Below are 27,244 nucleotides of genomic sequence, written 5' to 3' on the forward strand. Positions count from 1 at the left end.
CTGACCAGCTGTAATACGTGCCGTGAACTTCTCTTCCTGGAGTAACTTCATCGAGAGAGGTGACAGACCACCCGTTAGCAGTTGCAGAGGAAGAGTCTCAGCCATGTGTCTGACTGGTATCCGGGACCACTTAAGGATCACTACAAAATCACGAACATAGACAGTCTATCTTTGGTGTCTTTTTTTAGATTTATTTTATTTTTAATTATGTGTATGTATGTGTATCCGTGTTGGGGTGTGTGCACATGAGTACAGTTGCTGGCAGAGGCCAGAAGCAGCCGATTTCTCTGAAGCTGGAGTCACAGGCAATTGTCAGCTGGTAGACATAAGTGCAGGGAACCAAACTTAGATCCCTCATAGGGCAATATATGCTCTTAACAGCTGAGCCATCTCCCCAGACCCTTATACCTTATATTTGTGGGCTGCACCTCAGACTCCTGTGGAATCTTGATAGTAGGTAGTACTGAGCCTTTTCTAACCTTTGCTTTCTCCACATACATGCATACAGATATGTGATACACATAACAAGTGTTAATTTATAGATTATGCATAGAAAGATTCAAACATAAGATTAAAGATTATAATTAGAATAATTGTAGTTCTATGCTATAATAAAATTATAGGAATGGTTTCTCATTCTTAAAATGTGTTGTTGCAATGTAAATCTTAGCAGCCTCAGGATATGATTTATTTTTCCTTATTGAGTCAAATTTTTTTACACTTTCACTTAAGAGGACGCATGATATGACTTCTTATTGGTATACCAGAGTTTCCATCACCACCATTAAGAATGGCTTTAGGGTCATTATTAAGTGACTAAGGGGCCCTTTGGACACAAGCACCGCCATCTTGTGACAGTTGGTCTGATGAACCAGACTACTTCTAAGTGACCAGTGGGTGGGAGCTATGCAGCAAAGGTCTCCTCAGGAAGTTCATGGCCCAGTCATGACACAGAGGGACAAGTGACCGTAGACGTCCATGGTTTATTTCTGACAGTTTTCTGGCTTTTGTGCTGTTCAGCTTCTGTAGGAAGAGGAGCTGTTCCCATAAACCCAAGAGTGTATTTCAGCCTTCGTGTCCTTGAAGGGGATGTCTAAGTCACTTATGTATTCCCCAAGATGCCAGGTGTGGGTAGCAGGCAGCCAGTAAACTGAGAACAAAGAAGGTGTTTATCATTTATTGTGTGTAGACCCCAATCCAGTTTGACCCCAGCTGGATCATGGCTGGACCGTTTTCAGCGGTGAAAAGAGGGATAGCTTCCAGATAGAAAGCTCTTTGTCGTGAAATAAAGTATCTTTTCTAAAAATCAAAATCAAACATGGTCTACCCTAAACTCAACATCTGGTGACTATGTCATCCAGTCTAAGTTTAGCTTTGCAGTAATTCAGCACTTACTGGCATGGAAGGCCCAAATGTCTCTAAAGAAATTGATGCCAGAAATTTACGCACACAAATTGAAAAGAAACTCCAATTAATTTTGACATTATGAAAACTCCAACATCAATGTGCATCAATGTAGCTCTTCAGTCTGCCACAACTTTAATTAGTGCATGTACTAATTAATGACAAATGTAGAAGCTAAACACTTTGCAGGTGGGAGGAGACGTGCCTCAGTGGCTAAAAGCAGACATTGATCTTGCAGAGGACCCAGTTTCAGCTCCTATCACCCACATGGTGGCTTATAGCTATCCATGGCTTCAGTTCCACGAGATCCTCTCCTGTCCTCTGCAGGTACCAGTGATGCATGTGGGGAATTTACATGCATAGAAGCAAGACATTCAAACCCACAGTATAAAATAAACAAATCTTAAAAACTTTAAACTTTTAAAAAATATTTTAAAAACTTAATACTTTTAAAGCTAGCATTTAATTAAGTCCTCCATAACAGTATTGATCTGAAGGGATACAGAGCTTCTGATTCTTAAAATAATTTAATAGACCATTTCCTGAAATCAGCTACACCAATACATGGGTTTCTTGTCACCTACTAATACCAAGTGGTCTGCTGGGCACTTAGATATCAAGTGGGTAGTCCTGACTCCACTTACCATATGAAACAGGTTCAGAGAAGTCAGAGAGCCTCTGATGTCATGCCTGAGGTCATGGGCGTTAAGTCAACTTCCTGTCCTTCCCAAATACAAGTAGGTTTCTCAGTATGGATGGGTTTTTCTTTCACAATGAGTAGTCAGGGTCCTGGCTTGTACAAATAGGTTTTATGTTTGTCTGTCTGTTTGTACTTTTTTTTTCCTGTTTTCCCTAAATGCCTGGATTATTAAAATTATTTTTGAAGTCTTCAACACCTCCAGTATCTTAGAAAGAGATCATTTTATTTGGTTTCATAGACCTTTGCACTGGTGACTTAGTTCAAGCTTGTTGTGGTTTTGAAGGCAGGACAGCTACTCTCAAAGCAGACAGACAGACTTCCCAGGAAGAAAGCAAGACATTAAAATGAGAGGGAAAGCCAGATTCAGGGGATTTCAAGACTCAACAAAGGCACCAAATTACTGACCAGAAAAAGCCCCACCTCTGTTATGCCAAAATTACAAGTGAAGTTTTTAATGTTTGGCCACTCCGAATAAAAGTGCAATGGATAAGCGTACACGTGTGACAATTTGCACACACAAGAAGCTCTAGAAGCAGAAATACTAGGTCATTTGTGATCTGATAGAAATTGCCAGACCATCCAGTACGGGGCCGTGCCACTTGCTATCCCCACTGTCCATAACAAATGTTCTTGGTCACATTTGCACTGTCTGGAAGAAGCCCGTTTCTGTGCTATCAAGGGTTGGCATCTTCTCCATGCTTCAGAGACTGCTGTCCTCTGTGAAGGATGGCTGGCCCTTCAGATTGACTTTCAGTTTAAATTTTAGGATGGCTATTTTACAAGGAAAAGGAGTTTATTTATCTTGTGCTTTCAGAGGCTTCAGAGTCCAATTGGGCACTCCACACCTGGCAACAGCCTCTGATGGCATCAAAGCAGAGTGAGCAACCACCTGGGGCAGGAGCCGAGTGTGTGCAGAGAGCAGTGTGCACAAGGGATCATAGAGAAAGAGCTAGTGAAGGACCCTGAGATCTCATTAGATCAACCATGATATGGATTAATCCCAGCCAAGGAGAGTGAGGCTAGGTTTCCCCAGTAACCATATGACCTGACTCACTTCCCACAGAAACCCACCAATCCTCCTCAGGTCCAGCCACCATCTATTAAAGGCTCCATCCCATCCACGCCACCACTTTGGAGATGACGCATCCAGCACAAGACTGTTTGAGGGACAAACCATATCCAAATCAAATCTCATCTGCTCAGAGTTCACCGTCTTCTCTTCTCACTGTTCCCAGGCACCATGTTCTAAACTCTCATGTTCTAACACATGGATGGATGGTTTCAAATGATTCTTTTTATTTATTTATTTATTTTTATTATATGTAAGTACACTGTAGCTGTCTTCAGACACCCCAGAAGAGGGAGTCAAGATTTCATTACAGATGGTTGTGAGCCACCATGTGGTTGCTGGGATTTGAACTTCAGACCTTCGGAAGAGCAGTCGGGTGCTCTTACCCACTGAGCCATCTCACCAGCCCTCAAATGATTCTTTAAGTTTGTTTAATTTGACTGTTTTAATTAAACGTTTTAAATGAATTTTTACGTTGTCCCTTTGGCAAGACTGCAAGGCATGGGGTGTATCTCTGACTCCCTTGTAGTGCCCAGTAAAATGTAATGGTAAGTCACTGAGATGTTTGTAATGGAAATGGCATGTTAATTTCTGGAGTTAAATGGCACTTTGTATTTCTCAGCTTGGGTGGGGGTCAAGGGAGAGGAAGGCTTACCCTTAGACTCCAAAGACACAGAGTGGAGGGAGACCGAGCTGTTCAGAGGAAATACATTCACCAACATGTTGGCACATGATGCAATCCTGCCAGGAAGCCTTCTGATGGTAAACTCCTTGACTGTCCAGGGACTCAGTTTCCAGGGGGCTGAGATAGTGTGCCGCCATTATTACTACAAAGATGCAGATCTTCATTTATAAACATCCAGAGTCTATCATATGTTATTAGAAATACCAACCATGTTTTGAGAGTATCTGGTTTTAAGAAATTATCCAAAGATCACAAGCTTCTTTAAGTTGAATTGCTGAAGACGTGGTCAAGAGAGACAATGCATTGAATGCCACACATGTTCTTTCTTTCGTTTTTTTTTTTTTTTTAAAGATTTATTTTATTTATATGAGTACACTGTCTCTGTCTTCGGACACACCAGGAAAGGGTATCAAACTCCATTACAGATGGCTGTGAGCCACCATGTGGTTACTGGGAATTGAACTCGGGACCTCTGGGAGAGCAGTCAGTGCTCTTAACCACTGAGCCATCTCTCCAGCCCGACACACACTTTCTTTAATGGTGACTGTGGTGGTGTTTGTTTGAAAACTACAGAACCTTATGGTTCTAGGAAGGTCTTGGGTCCAAGCCCTGAACTTTACTTAGCTCCAGGATTCTGACTTTCTCTTCAGAGCCTGAAGGCTGCAGTAGACACAGCTTCATGTTGCTGCCCGAGCATCTCTGTGTTCACTGATCTGAGCGTGCCCTTCACGTCCTCCATTCTGTGAGGCCTACGCTTTCTCCTCCCACCCGCCCACCCCACATCTCCATTTTGGATGGAAGACTTTTGATAGTTTTTATTAAATCCTTAAAATGAAACAGACCGAAATGTCTCATATATATTTTAAGATCTATTTCTATTTTCTGGGTTTGCATGTTTTGCCTGCATGTATGTATAGACACCATGTGCATGCAGTACCCTCAGAGGCCAGAAGAGGGCACTTGATTGGCTTGATTGCCTGGAAGGTGGTTGTGACTAGCCATTTGAATGCTATGAGCTGAACCTGTGTCCTCCGAAAGAACAGCAAGTGCTCTTATCCACTAAGCTCTCTCCAGCTCCTAATAAATTCCTTAAATAAGTTATTTTGATAATATTCATCATTCAGGATTCAATAGCATACTATATATACATAAATGCTGTGTGGAAAAAAGAATAAAGCCAGGGATGCGAATATTCTAAGAGACTTTTTTTCCCCCCCACTGGAGGTTAAACTGGAATGATTTGAAAGAAAACAAAAACCAAAAACCAAATCCCAGCTGCCCTGAGCTAGCTATGTGCTGTCCCCAACTCGACTGTCCATTGTTCAGTCACCACTCTGCCGTCCTCACCATGCTGGTGAGGACAAAGAACATCCAGACAGAAGCCTAGCATAACTCTCCTGAGAGGCTTCACCTCGCAGCAGATGGGAACAGATGCAGAGACCCACAGCTAAACATCAGGTGGTACTGGAGGAGTCTCGTGGAAGAGTCTGGGACAGAACTGAGTGAGCCAGAGGGGTCAAGGACACAATAAGAAGACCTACAGAGTCAACTAAGCTGGGCCCAGGTGAGCTCACAGAGACTAAACCACCAACCAATGAGCATGCAGGGGCTGTACCTGGACCCCCTACATATTCATAGAAGATGTGTAGCGTGGTCTTCATGTAGATTCCCTTAAAGGCTGGAGCGGAGGTCTTCTCTGATTCTGTTGCCTGCCATTGGATCCCCTTCTCTTAACTGGACTTCCTGGTTGGGCCTCAGTGAGAGAGGATGTGCTTAGGCCTACTACGATTGGATATCCCAGGGTCAGGTGGTACCCAAGGGGGCTTCCCCTTCTCAGAGGAGACAGGGAGGGGCTAATGGGGAGGAATTTTTTTTTTAAAAAGGGAAAACAAATGTTTAATAAATAAAAATATTTATTAAGTTAATGCAATACATTGACAATCTGATGTAAAATAAAATTTACGGTTATACACAACACAAAAGAATAAAGTGCCACACCAATCCAACACCATGAGATGGCATTAAGATTTCAAATAAAATGAATAAATAGAATGTGTTGCCCAACCCGATATTTTCTTAAACTTCATACAAACAAGACATTAACACGAGACTCATCAGTAAGCTTGTGTGAACAGGTAACAAGCTTGTGAGCCGGGGATTCGGCTATGCTCGTCTGTCCTTTGAGACAGGATCTCACTACGTAGCCCAGCCTGTTCCTTCAGTCTTGACATGTGACAGAACAAGGAAAACTGTAAGAAAGTTCTGGGTTCCTCCTCCTCTCCTCCCCCTAGAGAAAACAGTATCTTAGAGGCCCCTGTGTATAAGGAGAGGCAGTAGCCTTCAAGGGCTCACACAGAGCTAATGGGCTCCTTCCAGGGCAGCCAGCAGTCAAGCAGCAATGCTGACATTCCCAGGGAGACCCTGTAATGGGCAAGAGAAGCATCTGTGTTTGAGAGAAGTCAAGGAAGAAGCCAAAATGGCCCCAGGTCTGCTTCTGCCATGAAGACACAAACAAGGTTCCCCCTTGGTACTGGGGTAATTCAGTGTACCCTGGGGACTCATGGTCTCCCTTTGAGCAGACACAGAACAAGCCAAATACAAACTCGGTGATAACGTGCTTTATAAATGCTGTCTACAGATTCAGGCAGCAGACATGGTGTCTGGCCTAGACAGTGTGAGAGATGCCTAGAAGGATGGGGGAGAAAACCTAGAAACAAAGGCAGTTTCCTCTTAGGAGCTTTAGATCCATTCTGGAAGCAGCATAAATATCCATACATTAAATGAAAAGGGCGAAGAGCACAGAAAATGCATAGTGAACTACCATTTAGGTACAGATAGATAGAAAGATAGATAGATAGATAGATAGATAGATAGATAGATAGATAGATAATATAGATTGACAGACACTTTTACATATATTCTACATATTAACTGTCTTTGGGAAAATTTATACATAAAAACAATAGCAGTTGCTTCTAGGAAGGGGGTAGAGAGGATAGGCTGAGGGAATAGAGCTGGTTTGGTTTTTTTCTTCTTCGTCTTTGTCTTGGGGACCATTCTGAGACAGTTCCCAGTTGATTGCGTTTGAATTGTATGTGTGTGCATGTGCAGGAGGGCGCACTTAGGTCTATGAGTACATGGTGTGTGTGTGTGTGTGTGTGTGTGTGTGTGTGTGTGTGTGTGTGTGTGTCTAGGCATCGTTTTTCAGGCTCTGCCAGCTCCTGTAGGCCTGGAGCTTACCAAGCAGGCTAGGCTGGGTGGTCAATGAGAGCTCGGGATCTGCCTGCCTCTGCCTCCCTAGTGCTGGGATCAAAAGCATGCACAAACATACGCAACTGCTTTTTTTTATGCGGGTTCTAGGGCTAAGACTCAGGGCTTCACACTTGTGAGGAAAGTGTTTTACCAAATGAGCTATCACCTCAGATGTCAATATCACTTAAATAGAAACATTAAAAAAAAAAAAACTATTCAACAAGATTCGACACTTCATGGAGAACAAGAAACTGTATGGCAAGGATAGCAAATCAGAGGTAAATGTAATGCTAGACAATGAACTGGAGTTACTTCCCAGTGTCTTTAAAATTCGAGCTAATGAACATTTCTCTGAGTATTTAACACACATATAAACATGTCCGACCGGTACTCCGGCGTACATCTTTAAGCTCAGAGGCCAGCACAGTGCACAAGGCATGGTGTGATATACAATGCTACTCAATAAGCAGTTTTTAAATTAATTTCTTAATGACAAATTCTATCCTGAAAGGACAGTGGCTGAAGAACAGAAATCTGAGAGCTGTTACTCTGTGGGCAAGTGACTTAGTCGCTCAGCTTCCTGGCTATGCAGTGAGTATAACAGAGGTTAGCTGTTGCTATGGTGATGATGGTTGCTATAGTAATGAGATGAGATGTTGAGTGCTATACCTGACACCTGTAAGGCTGATACAGAACAACTGCTATCGAAGAGCCTCGAGGACTGAAAATAAAGATTATTTGAGTCAGAGAGCAGGAGCCTGTCCAACCAACCAGGTGACCTCTGTGTCCCCTGCTTGTATCAGTAGTTACGGAGGATGCTAAGCAGCAGCTGTGTTCGGTGACTACATCTTAACATCTATCATGTCATCAGAATTCACCAGTCATAATCACATGCCCAAAGTGGGAACACATAGACTCAAAATAAATAGAAGGCACTTAATCTTCAACGCTCATGACTCCATCTCTCATCCCGGCACTGGGTAGAGGAAAAGGTCACTGTGCAAGGACCAGCTGTTAAGCCAGGAACCCTCAACCCATTTCCCAAGACGATTGATGGGCAACTTGCTTAGCAGGGTCTCCCTGAAGAAATGTCCGTTGTTCCAGGCTCCTCTCCCAACACTTTCTCTCTTGGTTCTCTCCCTCAGGTTCCATTTTGAGACTTTGGACTCATGTCCCATGGGCCCTTTCTTTCACAGACCACAAGCTGCCAATCGACGATCAGAGGGTTCCACACTGCTTACGTCTCCTCGAATTGTGTATCTGGAGAGTGATCATAGTATAATAATTTCACAGGGGCAGGGAATATGTAGGGGGAAGCGTACGATATGTAAGCTAAACAAATGTGATGTTTGCTAGAGCATAGAGTAACATTGCCATAAGACAGAGACAGATTCTACCTATGTCTGACTACCCTTACATGATGAAAGATGACTAACCATCCTTGCTTGTCCAGGACTGCCCTGGTTTTAAAATGGAAAGTGTTCATGGCTGAGAAATCCTCAGTCTTGAGCAAGTCAGGCTGGTTCCTCAGGGTGACTCAGCATTATACATGGTAATGTACAGGAGGGAACCTGCTTGGGTTTGCCCAAGTTAGCGAAACCACTTTAGTTCTGCCTGGCCTTACTGTTCACTAAAATGAATTATAAAACACTGTAATTTACTACAAAATAGTTCAGTTAGCTGGTTCAGCGTCTTCTTGTTCTTTTTTCTTTTTTTCTTTTTTCTTTTTTGGTTTTTTCGAGACAGAATTTCTCTGTGTAGCCCTGGCTGTCCTGGAACTCACTCTGTAGACCAGGCTGGCCTCGAACTCAGAAATCCACCTACCTCTGCCTCCCGAGTGCTGGGATTAAAGGCGTGCGCCACCACGCCCGGCTGAGTTTTCTACTCTTATAAATACAGACATTAGTAGCAGAATAGATTGAAGCACCTAGCATAAGAACGTACGTCTGTGGTAGCAAGTCTGTGTATTCTTAGGCACCTCGCATCATCTTCTCAGCCCTGTTTTCCCTACTATACAATGGAGATGATTCTCATATTTATCTGATTGGGGGCAGGGTGATGAAATGCCATATCATACACATGAAACAGTTAACAGCTAACCACACAGCAGAATCATTTGCTTAATCAAATGCCCATTCAAATAAGTCAGCAGCGTCCCTGGTTGCAGGGCTACCACACAGACACCGCAGCAGCAAACCCAGAATTTTCTCAGATGTGGCGATCCTTAGGCAGAGGAGCCAGCAGCCCCCACAAACAGCCTCCTTTGAAAGGAGAGGAGATCACTGCTAAAGTATGTCTCTTGTTGGTAACAGTAGCTTTTTCTGCTCTTCCTTTTGCTTTGTTTTTTGTTTTGTTTGTTTTGTTTTTGCTGTGTGGTTGCTGGCCTGCAACTCCCTATCCTCCTGCCTCAGCCTACAGAGCGCATGAAACTGCAGCCCTGCAAGACCCTGCTTGGCTACTCTGTCCCACTCGTTCCCTCAGCTTGCCCCTCCCTCGTTACTCACACTTACCATTTCGGTTTTTTGAGCTTGTATCTTCGACGCCACATTTCTCCACATCTAGCATTCGCACTAAAGAAGAAGAAATCAATTTTAATTCCTTATAGCAAGATGCTACTACAACCCTCGGGGACTCGATTTTCAACTTAAGGTTTTTAGGAGACACCGATCAATCCCTAATCACCAGGCTTTTAGCCCATGAACTTCCTTATTCCAGATCCCAAGCCGCAAAGTTAATTATTCAACAATTTAGGGTACATAGTTTCATTCTCAGATGGTTTTTAGGACTGTCTACTTTGTCTTCCACCCTTCCCTCAGAAACTTCCCACATCCTGAGCTATCTTACCACCTACTGACTCTCTGTTTTCCTCATCCTCAGCCAATCATCCCAGATGCCATTAGGCAACGACTGCGTTCCTGTGCAAGTCCTAGGCTAGCCCTAAGCCAGATGTGTCTCTGAAGCTTAATCCTTACACCCTGGCAACCCTCTTGGTTCTGCTCAGGGCTTATTCTCTGGAAGCAGCTGGTTGCTACCGCCCCAGTTACAACACTTTTCCCATACACGCGCCCTCCAAAAGGGTGATGGGGAATTCCTCTCTGACGATAGATGTTCCCTCCCATATTCTATTTCCCCATTTGGCTTCACGCAAGTCCATACATCATTGGCTCACTTGGTATGCATTTCAAAGTATTTGGTGAAAAGGTTTACTCTAAGTCACTTTACAATAGGAAGGCATTATTTGACTATATTCATTTTCCTAGATTTCAGTCATTCTTATGGGTAAGTACTGAAATAAATATATGGAAATTATTTTAAAAACTGTGTCATTTTGTCTTCAGAAATCTTGCAAAAAAAAAAAGTGCTTTGTGGTAAAGATACCACAGCTCTTTTTAGAAAGAAGTGTTTTCCCACTTAGGGTACCCAGAACCCAGTTCAATAGGTGTTGTGAGGAATACAAGACTTGAGTTCAACTGAGACCAATAGGCACCACAGTGCTCTGTCTTCAGAGTCTGTAGAAAGAAAACTTATGGCTTTCTTCTTTAGCCTCCATTGCTACCTATCCCTGCACCATTGACCTCCAACTCCAGTTAGAGCATCTTCCTTGTTGTCTAAACTTGTGTGCTGGCCAGCTTTACTGTGAACCGCTGAACAGGGAACCTCACAATGCCCCCCACCCCCCGCACCTTGAAAGCTAAGTCTTTTAGCTTCCCTACGCCCTTGTCCAACTGATACCTCTTCATATTACAACAGGGTCCAACACCACACTCCAAGGTAGGAGATGTTGCAGAGCAACAATGTGAACAGGACTTAAGGAAGACTCAGTACATCAGAGTCACTGTTAAAACTTACTCTGTGTAACTGAAAGTAAGCCCAGGAAGTGGAGGGCAGCACCTTTCAAGTCAGTGTTTCCTGGTGGAGGTTCAGCTAGAGGCAGTGTAGGACGCCCTGTGTTGTGGGGCTGTTCTTGTCAGGGTAGTACCATCTCTGGCACTGCCTGCTCAAGGCAATGGTGGAGGGACCCTCATGCACTTCCCTGCAGGCAGTACAGCAATGGAGGAAATACCTTGTTTTCTCAAGAAGAGGAGGACCGTGGACACTACAGTGAGGAACAACAGGAAGGATCCCAGAAGCATCCAGTGAGTCCTGTTCTGTGGAAGATGTGTTGCAGGCAGTTCTGGAAAAGGATAAAGAGAAGCTGACGGAAGGTAAAGCTAGGCTGCGCCATAGCTTCATGATGACTCCTGAAATATAGTTTGATCTTAGGGTGATCTTAATTACTGAAGGTTAATGTCCAGGTAAGGGTTAGAAGAAGACAGGTCTCCTAAGAAACTGGGAGCAGCACAGAGAAGAACTCCAGGCCTGTGACATGTTTAGCGTAATGCCACAGAAAGTGACTGCAATATTAAATGGTAACCATAATGCGGTAACTTCCTTGTGCACTCATTAACATAGACAGTAACAGCTGACGTGGTGTGGAAGGCCAACTCCCGAACATGGGAAAGCAGGGCACTGCTAAGCCGCTTCTGTCTCCCACAACTGTGGTCAAGGTCAGGGACCAGTGCGGGTTGTTTTTCTTCCATGTCTGAGACTCTTGGGCACTCTAGTCATTAGCATCTCCCTGTTTCTCTGCCTGGAGTTTTGAGAAAGAGAAAAACGGGTCCCCGGGCTATGGGATGCTCTGAGATTGCTAACTTCCATCTCCTGCTGTAACTCAGCTCCTATTGGTCCCACTATGAACCCAAGTTACAGATGAGAAGAGACACTCAGAGTGGTTGAGTTACTCCAGGATGTCCTACAAAGAAATGGCCAGAAAACAGCTTTTTGCTGTTTTATTATGATGATGTTTGTTTGTTTTGTCTTTGAGGCAGGGTCTCTTGTAGTCAGTCCATACTGGCCTTGAACTTGCTGTGTAGCTGAGGATGACCTTTAACTGATCCTCCTGCTTCCACCACCGAAGTGTTTGGACTATAGGTGAGCCCTATATAAGTCTATATGGCGCTGGGGTCATAGCGTTGTGGATGCTAGGCAAGTAATCTCCCAACTGAGCTACGACGTCTCCAGCCCCATAAAACATTTAATGGTAGGAAACCAGCAATATAGCTTTTATGAAAAAGTCCAATTCTAGTTAGAGTGTCTTCCTTTTTACTTTACATTTTTCCAAACTTGTGTGCTCCTTTTGGCTCCACGCCCATCCTGGGCTTCATTTTTCATATTGGTTGACTTTTTAATGTAGTTTTATTTATCTTCTCTAAACTTCACAGAGCTATCTCTAGACATCAATGCACTGTTGACCTACATTGGGAGAGGGGTGTCGATGGAGGCAGAAGCAACCCTCCTCAGAGTACCTCTGGGTTCATATTCATATAATGCTCTGAGCCTCTCACCAGACTGTCTCCCATGCCTCCTGTTTCTGTAAGGTAAATGAATTTTAAAGATAGCTGAATTCTCAAACGATTTTCCTACACTCATTTTCGTGCAGCTCATTCTACCCTACAATGCCCTGGCCTGGTGAGTTACAACCCAGCAAGTCGGTTGCCCATAGGCATCAGCCTCATGTTCTATGCACAGGCAGACTTCCTGGAGTTGAAGTATCAGGGAATGCCCTGAAGAGGAGTATGGGAGGAAATTCTTCCTGTTGAATATAAGATACAAAATAACCAATGCATTTGCTTTCTACTACAGCAGCCCGGGAGGGAAGAGAGAGGGCAGCTTTGATGTGACAAGGTTGACATTCCTGAAGCATAAGCTTGCTCTCACATTGCCCGTGGTGCCCAAGTTACAAGAGCATCTCCTACATGCGGCTGTCACCTGTTTCCTGGAGCACAGGAACTTATGTCCTATCCAACCACAAATACTCAATGACTAACATACATTCTGTCAGGAGCAAACACTTAATTCTTGCTGAGTGTTGACCAAGTAGCATTATGGCTTGCACGCAAGAGAAAGAGGAAACAGAATACGTCTAGCCAATGTAAGTGTCATGTATTCATACACTCGGCCAACTACTGCTAAATGACTATGGCGATGGCCATCGTGCTAGGAGTCCGGGGACCGAGTTAGGCAACTCACCTGGGATGATCAGCTCCGCTGTGTGGTTTTGCCCTGACTGTGATCTCCAAAACGTACAGTAGAAAACATCATTCGCTGTGGCGTTGACCCTCAGACTGCTGGTCACATTGAGAAGCATCCCCTCTGTCCGGGAAGTGGTGACACTTCTCTTCCCACTCACGGGTTGGTGGTCACTGTTTGTCCAGATTACCTCAGCTTCTGGGTAACCCTCGGCCTGACATATTAGTTCATGCTCAGAAGTGGCTGGATCCACGGAAATTCTCTGGTTGATTTTGCGGTACGGGGCTAGGTCAGAAACAAAGAGAGGTCAGAGCTCTCCCATCTTAGGGCTAGCCGTGTGGCTTTGTGGTGTCTGCTTACAAAGAGCATCAACTCAGGCTGGCTATTGGAGAAATATGTCCCCGGCTCTGCTACTTTGGCAGCAGGGAGTGAGTGTTAGTCTGCCTCAGGTCTTCTGTTCAAATCTGAGCCATGTTTGGGCTTCAGGAACAACCTCGTTGTAAAAAAAACGCACCAGGGTGTTTACTGAGTAGCAACTAAATTAAGTAAACTGTTACCTAGAAACCACAGGCCTTTCTACCTCAATGTAAATAAAACATATCTATTTCTTCAGCAATCATTGTCCTACTTAGGATTCTTTAGTGAGCCATATAGAGCCCAGGATAGAGGCATAGGTCCCTACTTGATTACCAAAGACGTAATAAGAGCATTGTAATACGATATTTTCACAGGAACTTGACACAGAGTAGCTAAGACAAAGCAAAGCCATAATGTGTTTGGTTGTCCATGAACCAAGAAAAACCACCACTAATAAAATAGGTATAACTACGATTTCAAGTAACAGCTTTGATGAGCACTTGCCCAGTCTTGTATTTATCACATTCAAGACCAACTAAAGATGAGACCACTATACATTTTTAAATAGGCACATCAGGAAATAATGTCACCACAATAGGGTCTATGCCACATGGCCCGTGACCTAATTCTTCTGGGAAATCAGAGGTTTAAATTTGAAATCACTGTCAATGATAAAACATTCGGAGTGAAATATCTGCTTTCCATTTTTGTTTTTCACGGGTGCTGATGGAAGGAGAGTTCTGCTTCACCTAGAAGACCATGGTGAGCAGCTGATGAGTGGATTCGTCTGAAGCTGACTAGACCTCCGCAGCCTCCGTCCCTAAGGTGAGCGTGTGTGGGAGGACACAGGCAGGAAACACCAGAACTGTGCACGTTTGCTCTAGGATCTGTAAAATCAGTCATGCCTCATAAACGGTGACGGCTGTCACTGAATCTGAATGTCTGTCACAGGAAGAGGGGAGCCTATTGATTCATATTTGGGTTTCTATGGATGTTTCCAATTCTCCTGTCTATTTTTGTTTTGTTTTCCCTTTGAGGAAGAGTTGCATGTAGACCAGGCTAGCCTTGAACTTGCTGTGTAGTCAAAGGTAACCTGCCTCTAGCTCCTGAGTGCTGGGGTCACAGGCAACTGAGTTGCCACCGCATGTGGTTCTATGCTGTGCCGGGGATCGAACCAGAACTTCATGAATGGCAGGTAAGCACTCTACCAACTGAGCTACAGACCCGTCCCTCTTGTCTATCTTTAATTGAATTCACCATCTTTAAAAATAAATGCATTACAAAATCTTCTTAAAGAAACTTCAGATCAAAGATAAAGCTCACAATTCAACACAAAGCAAAGGGAAATGTCAGCAGTGACGTTACCAGTCGCTTTCGGACATTAAAAACAAAGATTGAGTTGGATGTGATAAAGCATTGGCTAAAATAAGCTTCAGGGTGACTGAGACCATCTCTATTTGTTAATCATGAATTTCATCTTAACATACACTGATTCTGAGTTGTCAGGATTTCCAAATACTCTTTGTTCCATGTGTTTCTTCTTTTGAATATCTTTTTTTGTACAGTTTCAGAATATATCATGTGTTAGATTGAATCAACCACCTGAAATCAGTGAGTTATTTCCTTCTGATCTTCACAGTGGCCATTTCTTATAATACAAGCTATATCTATTGGCACCAGATACATCCTTTATAATCACACACATGTTTATAACACCTCAAAGACAAGTTCTGTTTGTTTTCAAACCTCTGGTTTACCTCTAGAACACTCTGTTACTGCTGTGATCAAAAACCAGGAAAAGTTCAAATCATGTTCAAAGCCATTCTGTTTCTTGATCCCCACTCCAGAGGTACAAAGACAGGCAACAAAGCGAGGCTAGGAAGGGCACAGAGTTTAGAGATGGGCTAGTTGGGTTCCGAACCTGGCTGCATAATTTTATGGGGGTGGAATTTAGGCAGATCGCATTATTTCTTTGGCCCTCAAATTTTTAATGCCTGAAAAATGGGCACAGCAGTGCTGTGTAACATTGAATCTGAGATGTCACCTAGGGAAAGACACATTCCGATTTGAAAGACAGTCGATAGGAAAGAAAACAAACCATGGTCATGGGCAAGTGCCTCCTCCGAAGAGTTATGTTAAAGATTAAATGAATTCATATGAGCAAGAAGCCCAGGGCACAACCTCTCACATATCCGGTGTTCTGTGAGTGTTAATTATAACATCTACCCCTGCTGTTGTTAGGCAGCTGTGGAGGACTGTGAGCACAGCTGTGGAAGAGCGTGAACACAGAAACAAGAAAGTTCCTACGGCTCACAAGGAACAGTCTAAAATCTCCCAGATTCAAGCCCATTCATACAGCATACACTTTAAGGTAATTTTTTTTAAACCATTCCATCAACAAACACGTTTTTCTTTTCTTATTACACTGCCACTTCATAATATATCAAGGCCAACAGGTTCAACAATAAAACTGACCAAAGCCCCTACCCCTAGAGCTTGTGTTCAAGAGAAGGAAAGAGACAATAAGCATGATATGCTGAGACATCTTAGATAGGCATAGACGACAGAGAAAAGGTTTAAACAGAGCTGAGGGATCTGGTGAGCCATGGCAATCCTTAATTGTTGAACCATGTGATGAACGTGTTTCTTACAGCTGCTTAATACCATCTATAGTCCGAGGACTATTAAATTTTCTGATATTGAGGGCAGTGATTAAAGCTGAATATTTTTCAATTAAAAGCCAGATCCCCGAGGGTCTTCTGTAAACCTTTGAAGGTATAACATGATCCAAAGAGATAATAAAAACTGAGTTAATCCAAAACTACACTCTTTCAGATTTCAGTTTTGAAATGGTTCACCTTTAAAACCCCATGGCGCGTGAACTCCCTGTAGGGCAGCTTCACCACCACACACTTGCAGTGATGGGAAGGAGCCTTGCTGTGAAGTCATTTGCATAGCACAGAATTCAGGAGTTCTACTTCCTTGACATGGAAAGCTCTTACATGCCAGCCACCATGGTGCTAGAAACTGAAACCAGGGTCCTGTACATCACTGGGCATGTCCTCAGTCCTGTTCCTATTTTAATTTTACATTTATTCATATATGTTATATGTATGTATGTATGTATGTATGTCTTTGAGAAAGGATTTTGCCAAATTGCCCAGGTTGCTCTTGAACCAGCTATTTGTTCATAGTGCAGACAAGTCCTAATTGTGTGATTCTCCTGCCTCAGCTTCCCACATAGCTGAGATTACAGATTTGAGCCACAACATCCACCGCAGCCAAGGTTCAGACTCTTGGCCTAGACCAGCTAACTTGCATGCAAATGGCAAGATGAACTGGGAGTAAAATATCGACGTAGTGATTTCTGTAAGAAAACAAAATAGTCAAGCAGGTCTTCAAGTCTGCTTGGTTACCAGCTTTGCCGCATCACACGTCCCTCCGCGGAGAAGCCATCCGCTCCAGAAGATTGTCTCTGGTATCAGAGGTATCACTGAGAAGATCTAGAGTAAATTCTTCCTTACCACAGAGTCACCTACTCCTAACAAGCCATGAGAGACCTCTTGTCACAGAGGCTTACACACACCCTGCGTCCTTCTTCCTGACTGCCCGCCTTGAGCTCCTTCCAGTGCCCCAGGTCCAGCAACTTCGACTGCTCATGGCCTTCCAGCTTCATAATGTCTTTAAATGTCTTGGAACCAAACAGGAGCCTCATATTTGTTGATGTACTAACAGCTGCTCAAGATATTAACAACCATATCCCGAGTCTCCTTTCATGAGTGTCACAAACGAAGAATTGTAAGTAAAAGGTAATGGAAGTTAGAGCCAAGCACTGAAATAAGGCAAGTGACATCTTCATAACCATGGGAGCTCTAAGCGACCCAGCATCACAGACCCATTAATATACTGTCGGATGGACACATTTTTCCTAATCTCTACATAAGTTTGAGTTAATAACTGCCGTGATCCCTTATGAGAAACGTGAATTTTTCCTATGTATAATATTGACCTTCACACTAGTTTAGGAGTAAAAAGAGCAAAGGAGACTATCTGATTCTAGCCAAATAGTTTTAAAGTTACTATGAAAACCAAAAAGGAGCAGGCAGACCATCTGCAACGTCTGCCTGGAGAAGATGGGGTTCAGCTCAGAGTCCATCAAGGTGAAGTTTCCTCAGACCATGAAAGGGACCTGATTCGAGGGACACCACTGTGGGAGGTATGTGAAGAAGAGAGCCTTGGGGATTTCCGGTCCTGGTGGGCAACTGGACTGGCTGTGTGCATGCCTGCGATGAGTGAAGCTCTCAGGTCTATGTAACCCAACAGTGAAAGCAGGGGTGGTTAGCAAGGTGTTTTCCTTCCCTTAGCTAGTTCCAACCCAGAACTGTGAACTCAAGGGACCTGATGACATTTCTGTGGCTCGTTACCCAGGAACTTACACTCATAGTTCCTCCTCAGCACTCCCAGAGATGCAGGCCCTGAAAATGAATGCATGCCTGCTGAGTGTAGCCTGTACCCTCTCTGTGGAAGGACGGCTTCTTCTACACTTAAGATCTTCACTTCTCATCCTTCATAGATTAACCTTAATGTTTTTAAAGTGACACCCACCTTGAGTTCAGTCAGTAGAAGATATAGATAGATAGATAGATAGATAGATAGATAGATAGATAGATAGATAGATATAGAGATATATGCACACACACACATATATATACATACATTATATATTGTGTATATATATATAAAATGTGTATGTATATGTAGATATGTGTGTTTATATATGTATAAATATATAAAACTTTGTATGATATATGATATGATATATATATATACACATTGTATATACATATATACATATATACACATTGAATTTTGTATGGAGGTATTCAAAGGAAAGAAAATATGCTAAGCCTGATAGATTAAATATAAACAGTAATCCAATCAAAAAGTCATGGAGGGATGTACAAATAGTAGTTACTGGATATTTATGCTTAGAAGATGGTGGTTAGGGAAGAGGGGCATTTTTATGATTCTATTTCTTTCCATGACATTCAAATTACTTGTAAAAAAATTATGTGTGTGTGTGTGTATGTATGTTTGTATGTATATATATTTACAAAAAGCTTGCAAAAGTGAAATGCCAGGTGTTTGCTTTTTATCATAAATGCAATATATAATTATGCACATAATTATATATTGTAGTATATATTATTATACATTATGTTATATGAAATATATGCATATTATATCTTATTGCATGTTACACAGTTATATCTACACATCTATGTAATATATTATATATATTGCACTTATGATAAGAAACAAACACCTGGCATTTCACCTTTGGTACTTACCGCAGAGCATGGCTGAGTATTATCTGGTACTGAATCTCAAGTTACTGTCAAACACACAGTGCTAGGCTTTTTCACTGGTGAAGTGTGTGAACGAACGAATGAACAAACGAGCGAGAAAAAGAACAGGCTGCTGTTGTTCTGTGAGACGTGCATGCAAACTCTCAAGAACGAAGAGCTCTCAACATTAGGGAGCTGTTTTAAATATGGATGAAGCCTTCCTCATCCAGGGTAATTCTTACCATTGACTTTCAGCGTGATTCGCTTGTAGTCCGCACCACCGTAGCTGATCATGCAGCAGTAAACGCCTGCGTCCTGCAGCTTGACATCTGTGATCTGAAGGGCAGCATTTCCCTTCAAAAGCTGCTCCTTTGGCAGCGAGGCTCTCCCCCTGAAGTTGCTGTGTTGAGGCTTAAGGTCCTCCTCTCCCGCCACAAACTGAATCACTTGCTCATCTTCCTTTTCCCAGTACACCACTAACGCAAGCAGGTCCAGCTCCCGTTCTACAGGGAATCTGCACTCCATCGTGACGTTGCTGCCATACTCCACCACGTACAAGTCCTTTGGAGCCGTGATAATAAACGCTGAAAAGGAAAGAGGACCAGCCCTCAGAAGACAGAAAACTCCTCCAAACACATCTGAAAAACTGGGTAAAAGGTTACCATCATTTTATTTAGGGAATCACATGAACACTAAAATTCTTCTTTAAAATAACTTCATGGGGGGCGGGGTGACGCAAGCAATCTAGATAATATATTCCCAGTCTTATTTAAAAGGAACCAATATATAAAAATATATTATAGGAAACGGATCACCTGTTAGTTCTGTATCACCTGATATTTTTATATTCATCCCCTGGGGGGGGGGGCGGCGGTTGTTATTCATTCCTTCATTTGTTTCTGGTGCTGGGATTGCACCCAGGGCTTTTTTTTTTTTTTTTTTTTTTTTACATCAGCCAAGTGTTCTACTACTAAACCACACCCAAAGCTCCAGTATTTTCCTTCATCCTTTCCAAGTAACTTATTTTTTTTCTTCACAAATTTTACTTATTTTTAAGATTTTATTTATTTATTAAAAATATATACAATATATTTGCCAAGTAACTTATTTATGGCAAAGGAGAACGAGAATGTGCTTGGATAAGCAAAGTTTATTCCTTATAATTATTTTAGGGGATGGAGTGATCGCCCAGTAAGTAAACGATTTGCTGTGCAGCACATGGGCCCAAGTTCAAATCCCCAGAGACCAGGTAGAAGCCAGGTGCAGTAGCATGTGCCTATAATCTCAGTGGACTGGGAGGTAGAGACAGGAGAGCCCCCAGGAGATTCTGAGCCAGCCGGACTACAGGACTCAGCAATGTACAACAAATAAGAGACCTTGTCTCAAACAAGGTTGAAGGTGAGGACTAAGCTCTAGGTTGTCCTATGAATGCTATATGTGTGCCTAGCAACTGCACATAAACACAGACCCCCTCTACACACACACACACATACACACCCCACAAATTACTTCCATTTTTAACTCATGGCTAAAGTATTGAAAATATAGAACCCACTGAAAAGATTTGGTGACTTACCCCGTAGCAAGTGACAGCAGGCTGTGACTATAATGACAGCAAATATCCTCATGTTTTGGGAACTATCTAGTAACAGGAAACACAGAGAGGTCTGCTTAGTTCCAATAGCAGAGCAAGGAGACACTAGTAGATGTGTCCTTGTCATATATACATAAGCCCTAAAAGCCAGTCTGGAAAGCGCAGACAAGCCAGCTATAACTGAAGCAATTATGAGGGCTGGCCAACAACCGACTTGCAAGTGTGGAAACACAGCTGAACAGTCCAAAATTCAATGCTTTCGTTTTGTAAGTCAAAGCCATGTAGAACCAAGTGGAAAGAAGTCAGTATGATGGGATCAGCAGCTTTACATTGAGTTATAAGCCCCCCAGATTGTTAATGTACATTCAAACTCAGCCAAGGATCCCCTCAACCCCCTCAGATGTACCATGCGTTCTTTCAACATTGTAACGTATTTGAAAACTAAAACCTGCTTTAGGCAAAGCTTCAAAGCAAAGAACATCCAATTTTCACTTTCACTTTTCAATGCTTCCTCCCCATTAAAATCTCACCTCTGCCTCTCACCCATTCCACATGATAATTCTTTTCCCCAGTAAAGAGAGTACAGTGGTAACAGGTATGGGAAGGAAGGAGACTTCCATCTGGCCTGGTTACTCTAAGGTCTGGATGTCTGAATCCTAGTCTCCCCTCCGCTGAACACTTTCCTAATTCACTCGGCAAACACTGAGTATCTCCTCTGAGTCTGGCAGTATTTTGGGCACTGCTGAAGCAGCGGTGGGAAACAGGAGCCATTCTTCCATGAAACCGGTGTCTAAAGGAGTGTGCTCAAAGGTGAGCGCTACATTCCAGCCAGTCTAATAATTTACATTTTCTGCTTCTGTGTTATTTGCATGTTTACAACTTTCATGGGAGAGTCAGTCTTCCCTTACTGTTTCTCTGACCTGTGTGCTCATTCACAGTCAATCTGAAAGGTGTATAAAGCTGGCGAGGACGGCTTCTGCATCCCAGCCTCTGAACTCAGTGAGAAAACTATACATCGGTCAAGAGGAAGACGGATGAGAGTCTCACATAGCTCGAAGGATAATCAATAAAAACGGAAAGAACGCTCTCGATGAGAAAGTCCATGGAAGATCTGTGATACCATTTGGACCTTCTGCTCTACCAAAATTACAGACTCCTCATAGGTAGCGTTAGTGAAGATACAGGATTTCTTGACCTTTCCTGGGAAGGATGTGAAATTGTATAGCTTCTTAAAGGTCAATTTTGTAATCTGTTAAAACTTTAACTGTGCATGTCATATGATCTCTCTATTCCTGTCTTGGAAATTCATCCTAGACAACATAAGTCATATGTAACAGAGATGACACAGCCAACAACAGTCCCAGACTTGAAATACCCCATGTATTAGCTAATAAAACTGTGTATACTCAAAATACCGTGACAGATAGATTTTAGTATATGCACAGGGGATGAGTTTGCAGAGAAGTAGGAAGGAGCTTAGAGGGTAGTATGTAAAGCAAAAATATTCTTGTGTTGTAGAACAACCCCACTCCTCTTGAAGACACTGCCTGACAGTGATTATCTGCAAAGGTAATTGTGACTTTTATAGGGAAGACACGTAAGTTCTTACACATTTATACCTTAAAAAAAAGATTTATTTACTTATTTTATGTATGTGAGTACACTGTCACTGTCTCTAGACACACCAGAAGAGGACTTCAGATCCCATTACAGATGGTTGTGAGGCACCATGTGGTTGGTGCAATTTGAACTCAGTACCTCCGGAAGAGCAGCCAGTGCTCTTAACTGCTGAGCCATCTCTTCAGCCCACATTTATACTTTTTTTTTAAGGGAGAAAGATAGAAAACGAGAGATGAAATCACAAATTTTTTCTTCATTTTTTTTTGTGTGTCCAATTTTCAAATGAATGAATAATCATTTGACTTATCTTATTAGGAAAAATAAATCATTACACCTACCAAATTTCTTGTGAGGGACCCTGAAACGGAGCTCAGACGTCTTCACTGAGGTAGGGTGACCATTTCAGTTTATTTTTATGGTTGGATATTGTTGATGTTGTTATAAAAACAAATGTAGGCACATTACACACATTCTCCTTTAGGGATCATTTGGTAATATTGGCTAACATATTTATTTGGTTGCCAAAGATTGCTTGGGAAGGAGGAGAGCTGTTACTGATGTGATGAAATAGAGGCCCAAGATGCTGCCAAGACCCTACCCTGCCGCCACCTCCCCCCCCCCACCGCCCCAAGTCAACAGAGACTGAGATGGCCTACAGCACCACCAGTGCCAAGCTGGAGAAATGGTGACCACTCTCAGCATGTCTGTCAATAGTTTCTGTTCAGCCATTTTCCTCTATGCTTTTAAAGATTGATTTATTTTATGTGTAAGAGTGTTTTGTCTGGGACTGGAGGGATGGCTCAGAGGTTAAGAGCACTGGCTGCTCTTACCAAAGTCCTGAGTTTAATTCCTAGCAACCATATGGTGGCTTACAACCATCTATGAGACCTGGTGCCCTCCTCTGGCCTTCAGGTGTACACGCAGGCAAAACCCCGTATAAATAATAAGAAAGAAATCTGTTTTTTTGGAGTGTTTTTGTTTTTGTTTTTTAAGAATGTTTTGCCTGCTTGTATGTCTGCTTGCCATATGTGTGCCTAGTACCTCTGAGGTATCTCTCCAGCCCCCGTTGTTTTACACATGTAGTAGCCATTTTTAAAATGTAAGATTATGGCATAATTTCCCCAAGTCTTGTATTTAACAGGCCCCTAACACGGAGCACCTTTGCTGTTATGTGTTGTCCCTTTTTTTCAGAATCACAAATATGTGTGTGTTTGGCCAATGTTTGGGCGAGTACCAGTTGTGTACCAGGTCCAAGTTTAGGCTCGAATGATAGATTTCCCTAAAGTGAACGGCGGATCTAGGGAGAAAGACTACAGCAGCTGATGCCACTGCATCTTTGCGCAGCACAAACATTACTTTTTAAATCCCCCCCCATTCAATTCTTGAAAAATGCAACTTGATTTGTTTAAATAAATATTTAGCTCTCAATCGTTACCTGATTACTTATTTGGACTGTTAAGGTCATAGCCTTCTTGCTGATTATTATGAATCATTGATGTTAGAAAAGGGCAGATGCAACAGCATCTGAGAGACTGGGGGAAGAGGCTAGCCTGGGCTACATAGTGAGCCTCTGTCTCAAACAACAACAAAAGCAGGAAAATAAAAGCAAACAACAACGAAACAAAAAATAAACAAACCAAACCAAACCAAGGACATTTACAAAAAGAGCAAAATCAAATGACTCATTATTAATCCTATCTCTCCAGTTCATCTGCCCAAGCAGATGAGGCAGGATGACATCCAGGCGTGTGAGGACACAGTGACTGTAGCAATGAGGCCCTGGGAGAAATGGCCAAGCCGAGTACTAGGCAGTCACACTGAGGGACATGATATCCACTGAAGACTATACCTAATTTTTCCTACATTGATGGCAGACTCAGTTGGAACACTTATCTATTGATTATGAGTCTGCTTTAAAAGCCTAGTATAAAGTCTGAAAGGTGATGGGTTGGGTCTGATACTCACCTTCTTCAGTAGCATATCCTCCCCTCCCTGGCTCTCAGGGTGCAGGTGTGAGCAGTAGAAGATAAAAAGGGGAAATTCTGGGACCATGTAAATCAGCATGGCCTTTGACCTCTAAACCTGCACCTCTTACATGGGCTAAGAGTCCAGGATCGCCTTCTCCCTCCGGCAGAAACTGTAACCTTTCACAAATTCCCAGACAAGAGCTGAGAGCCTTTCACAGAGTTTAACGTAAAGAAGTGGCGCTCATTCAAGATGGGGAAATAGGTTTGTCCCAGGGGAAGTCCAGATGAAGATCTTGGAACGCCACTTCTCTATCTTCCCATGGGTGGGAGGGTGGGGGTGGGGTGGGGGGGAGTGCCTGGGGGGGGAGGGGAAGCAGATGCGAACTTCCTTTCTCAAAACAGTGAAAATTTACCCAGTTTTCAAATTCTATCAAATGATCCTGAACTCTGTGCTCAAATTCCTCCCTTCTCCATCCCTCCTTAGAGTGGCATGTAACCACTGTCATATCTTCCTATCTATGATGCTCAGCTGGGAAAGGTGAATATTTTCTGAGTATAAAGTTCTCCTTAAACACCGCCGGTCACTGTCGTCGTCGTCAGCTGCGGATACATTCTGGAATGCATTCTCAGTTTTTTTTTTCTACACAAAGGCCTTTCAGACACTCAAACATAATGAAGTACTTATACATATAAGAGTTTATCTAAATGAAATACCCAGCCATATTCCAGACAGTCACATACACAGATGGTCAGTGGATGACTGAGCCAGTAAGGCACTATCGCTAACCTGTGCACTCCTCAGTGGGAGAGTGATGCCCTTTAATAACCCAGCACAATGGAATATAGCAATTAAAAAAAAACTGGCTAAGTAATTCATAGAAAAACACCTGTAATAATTTATTCAAAAAAGATAGAATATTTTACTTTCACCTCTTATGACAACCCCAACCTAAACTTTAACATAGCCTAGGGCACTGGGTCTAAGAACTGTTTGGGGCATTTTCTTCCAAAAACCCTTTAGGTTCTCTGGGCAGATAGAATGAAAATCTTAAGCTCCAGCATCCTAGACCTTGACAGAGGAAGGGACCTCAGGAGATGCTTCAAGTGGAAAGACTTACCCAGTCATTGCTAGCAAACCGTCAAAGTCGCGCTAGGACCAATTCATCATCTCTTCTGACCCAGCTACCTACCCCCAAGATCCATAGATAAACACACAAAACTGCGGATTCTGAGCTCTTAACTTTCCCAGGAAACCGGTTCCCCTCTCCGTTCTAAAAAGGTCTAGGGATTCTGGCTCTTTAACGTGCCCTGCAAGCGGATTCCGCGAGAAGATGCTCCCTACCTGCAGGCGAGGAGACTAGCCGGCGACGTCTAAGTGCAGCCTGGCTTGAGGCTTGGGGACCACGATTTCCTGGTCTTATCTTGAGCGCAGAGCCCCGCCCACTCCTCGGAAACCTTGTCCAACCTCCGCTGTCTGTGAAACCGAAGCCACCCAGTCCCTCTGAGCATCAGTTTATCCCATAGTATTTCCTGCGAGTTTATCCCATAGTATTTCCTGCAGATGACTTTAGAGTCAGTTTTGGGATATTCACCGTTTATAGAAAAAACGAAACTAGGCTTCGGTGCGGTGACATGCCTTAATTCCAGTACTCAGGAGCCAGTGGCAGGTGGATCTCTCTGGTCTATAGAGAGAGCTCCAAGACAACCGGGCTACTACTGAGACCCTGTTGATAAAAAGAAAAACAAAAACCAAACACTATTTAAAAAACGAAACTAAAAGTGAAAGTGAAACCCGCATTAGCTTTCTTGTAAATCAGGGTCCCTGAAAGAAACAGTCCAGTCCAGAGTAAACAACTCAGCTCTATTGGGGGGTGGGGGGCAGTGGAGCCTGAGGTCTCCGGAAGGGGAGGGTGTGCGTGGAGATCCACATAGGTTGCTTCCTCTACAGCTCCCACCTTGGTTTTTGAAAGAGGGTCTCTCTTACCTAACCTCGGGCTCGCAGCTGGCCAAACTAGCCGGCCAGAGTGGTCCAGGGATCCCCATCCACGCCCCTGCTGCCAGGGCTAGGGACTCAGAAATGGGCCATCTCTGCAATTATTATGGGTAATGAGGACCCGAATTTCAAATCTTCAGGCTTGAGCAGTGAGCGTTTTCGAAGCAAAATATCTGAAGTCATAAGATCTCCGACTTAAATTTTATCTTCAGAATCCAGACACTTCAGATTACCATCTGATTCCCCATCTCTTTCAAGCCCTTTCTGGATACGTGGATACGTGACAGTCTTGACATAACTTTACATATAGAGTTACACAACCTATAAAGTTAATATCAGGCAAATGACTCAGTTTTAATTCTAGAAAGTAGGTGTGTCTGTATAATAGGAAATATATTTTTAAATCGTGGATTTGGTGACTTCCTCAAAGTTCCTCGACATAATGAAACCAGTTGCCTTGCCGTTCAAGAACTTCCCATCTCGAACCGTGCCCTTTGTGAACGCTGTGGATCACGGCCAGTCTCGGGATCCAGGTGGGGGAAGTCTAGTCTAAGCGATGTTGAGAGAGCCCTTCTGCGAACTGGAAGTGTGGACTTTTTCTAAGACAAAACCTTGGGAACTCCACAGAGCACTGTCATCTTTAAACATTTCACTGTTGGACTTCAAGGACCTTCTTCATTCTCTGCTTTCCCCCACTTACTTACTAAAACTACTATTCTATTCTGGGTGAATACTGGGGTGTCCGCTGGCTTGGTTGTAATGAGATTTTCACATTCTCAAAGCATCTCCATTTTAAACTTGGAAGTCATTGGGGTTGATGCTGCCTTAAGAATCTATAGAGAATGTGGAAATCTAAACAGCAACAGTAAAATTGGAATAAGACCAGAGCCTCGGCTGAGATAGTCCCTCTTCCAAATGTCTTTTGAACCCCAATAATAGAATAAAGCAATTAAAGTTAGAGATAACGTTAGTTGGCTGACTGAAAATAAAATATAGACTTTATATGTGGAAATTCAGTCTAAACATATGTGTGTGTATATACACATGCACAGACAAAACATATTTCTAGTTAATAGGGTTTTTTTGTTTGGTTGGTTTTGGTTTTTTGAGACAGGGTTTCTCTGTGTAGCCCCTGGCTGTCCTGGAACTCTGTAGACCAGGCTGGCCTTGAACCCAGAAATCCGCC

At 43.0% G+C, this 27,244-nt stretch overlaps 1 protein-coding gene and 1 long non-coding RNA gene across 5 annotated transcripts; one reads left to right on the plus strand and one right to left on the minus strand.

Annotated features, from left to right (window-relative positions):
• Positions 1-5,753: 5,753 nt before the first annotated feature.
• Cd274 (CD274 molecule) lies at positions 5,754-25,762 on the minus strand. 4 transcript variants are annotated; one of them, XM_085833915.1, is made up of 8 exons: positions 25,408-25,762; positions 24,064-24,090; positions 20,461-20,526; positions 19,127-19,468; positions 13,180-13,464; positions 11,174-11,284; positions 9,621-9,680; positions 5,754-8,370 (listed from the first exon to the last, which is right to left on the minus strand). In XM_085833915.1, the coding sequence occupies exons 3-8, from the start codon at positions 20,510-20,512 to the stop codon at positions 8,348-8,350; spliced, it is 873 nt and encodes a 290-aa protein (XP_085690041.1). In that variant the 5' UTR covers positions 20,513-20,526; positions 24,064-24,090; positions 25,408-25,762; the 3' UTR covers positions 5,754-8,347. The 4 variants fall into 4 exon arrangements, with proteins under 4 accessions (XP_085690041.1, XP_085690042.1, XP_021008203.1 ...); XM_085833916.1 differs by lacking the exon at positions 25,408-25,762 and adding an exon at positions 25,184-25,388; XM_021152544.3 differs by lacking the exon at positions 24,064-24,090.
• On the plus strand, positions 20,769-22,712 carry LOC147000153 (uncharacterized). Its single transcript, XR_015046156.1, has 3 exons — positions 20,769-21,288; positions 21,417-22,486; positions 22,626-22,712. It is a non-coding gene; the product is annotated as an uncharacterized LOC147000153 (long non-coding RNA).
• Positions 25,763-27,244: the final 1,482 nt, after the last annotated feature.

This window comes from Mus caroli, unplaced genomic scaffold (assembly GCF_978045245.1).
Source record: "Mus caroli unplaced genomic scaffold, Mus_caroli_1 scaffold_20, whole genome shotgun sequence".
Lineage (NCBI taxonomy): Eukaryota > Metazoa > Chordata > Mammalia > Rodentia > Muridae > Mus > Mus caroli.

Excerpts from the sequence above, each read along its gene's own strand:
- Cd274 (XM_021152544.3), bottom strand. The coding sequence starts at position 20,512 with ATGAGGATATTTGCTGTCATTATAGTCACAGCCTGCTGTCACTTGCTA. Across the intron at positions 19,469-20,460 it reads CTGCTGTCACTTGCTACGGG|CGTTTATTATCACGGCTCCA; the intron begins GTAAGTCACCAA and ends TTTCCTTTTCAG. Across the intron at positions 9,681-11,173 it reads CCTCTTCTTGAGAAAACAAG|TGCGAATGCTAGATGTGGAG; the intron begins GTATTTCCTCCA and ends CTTCTTCTTTAG.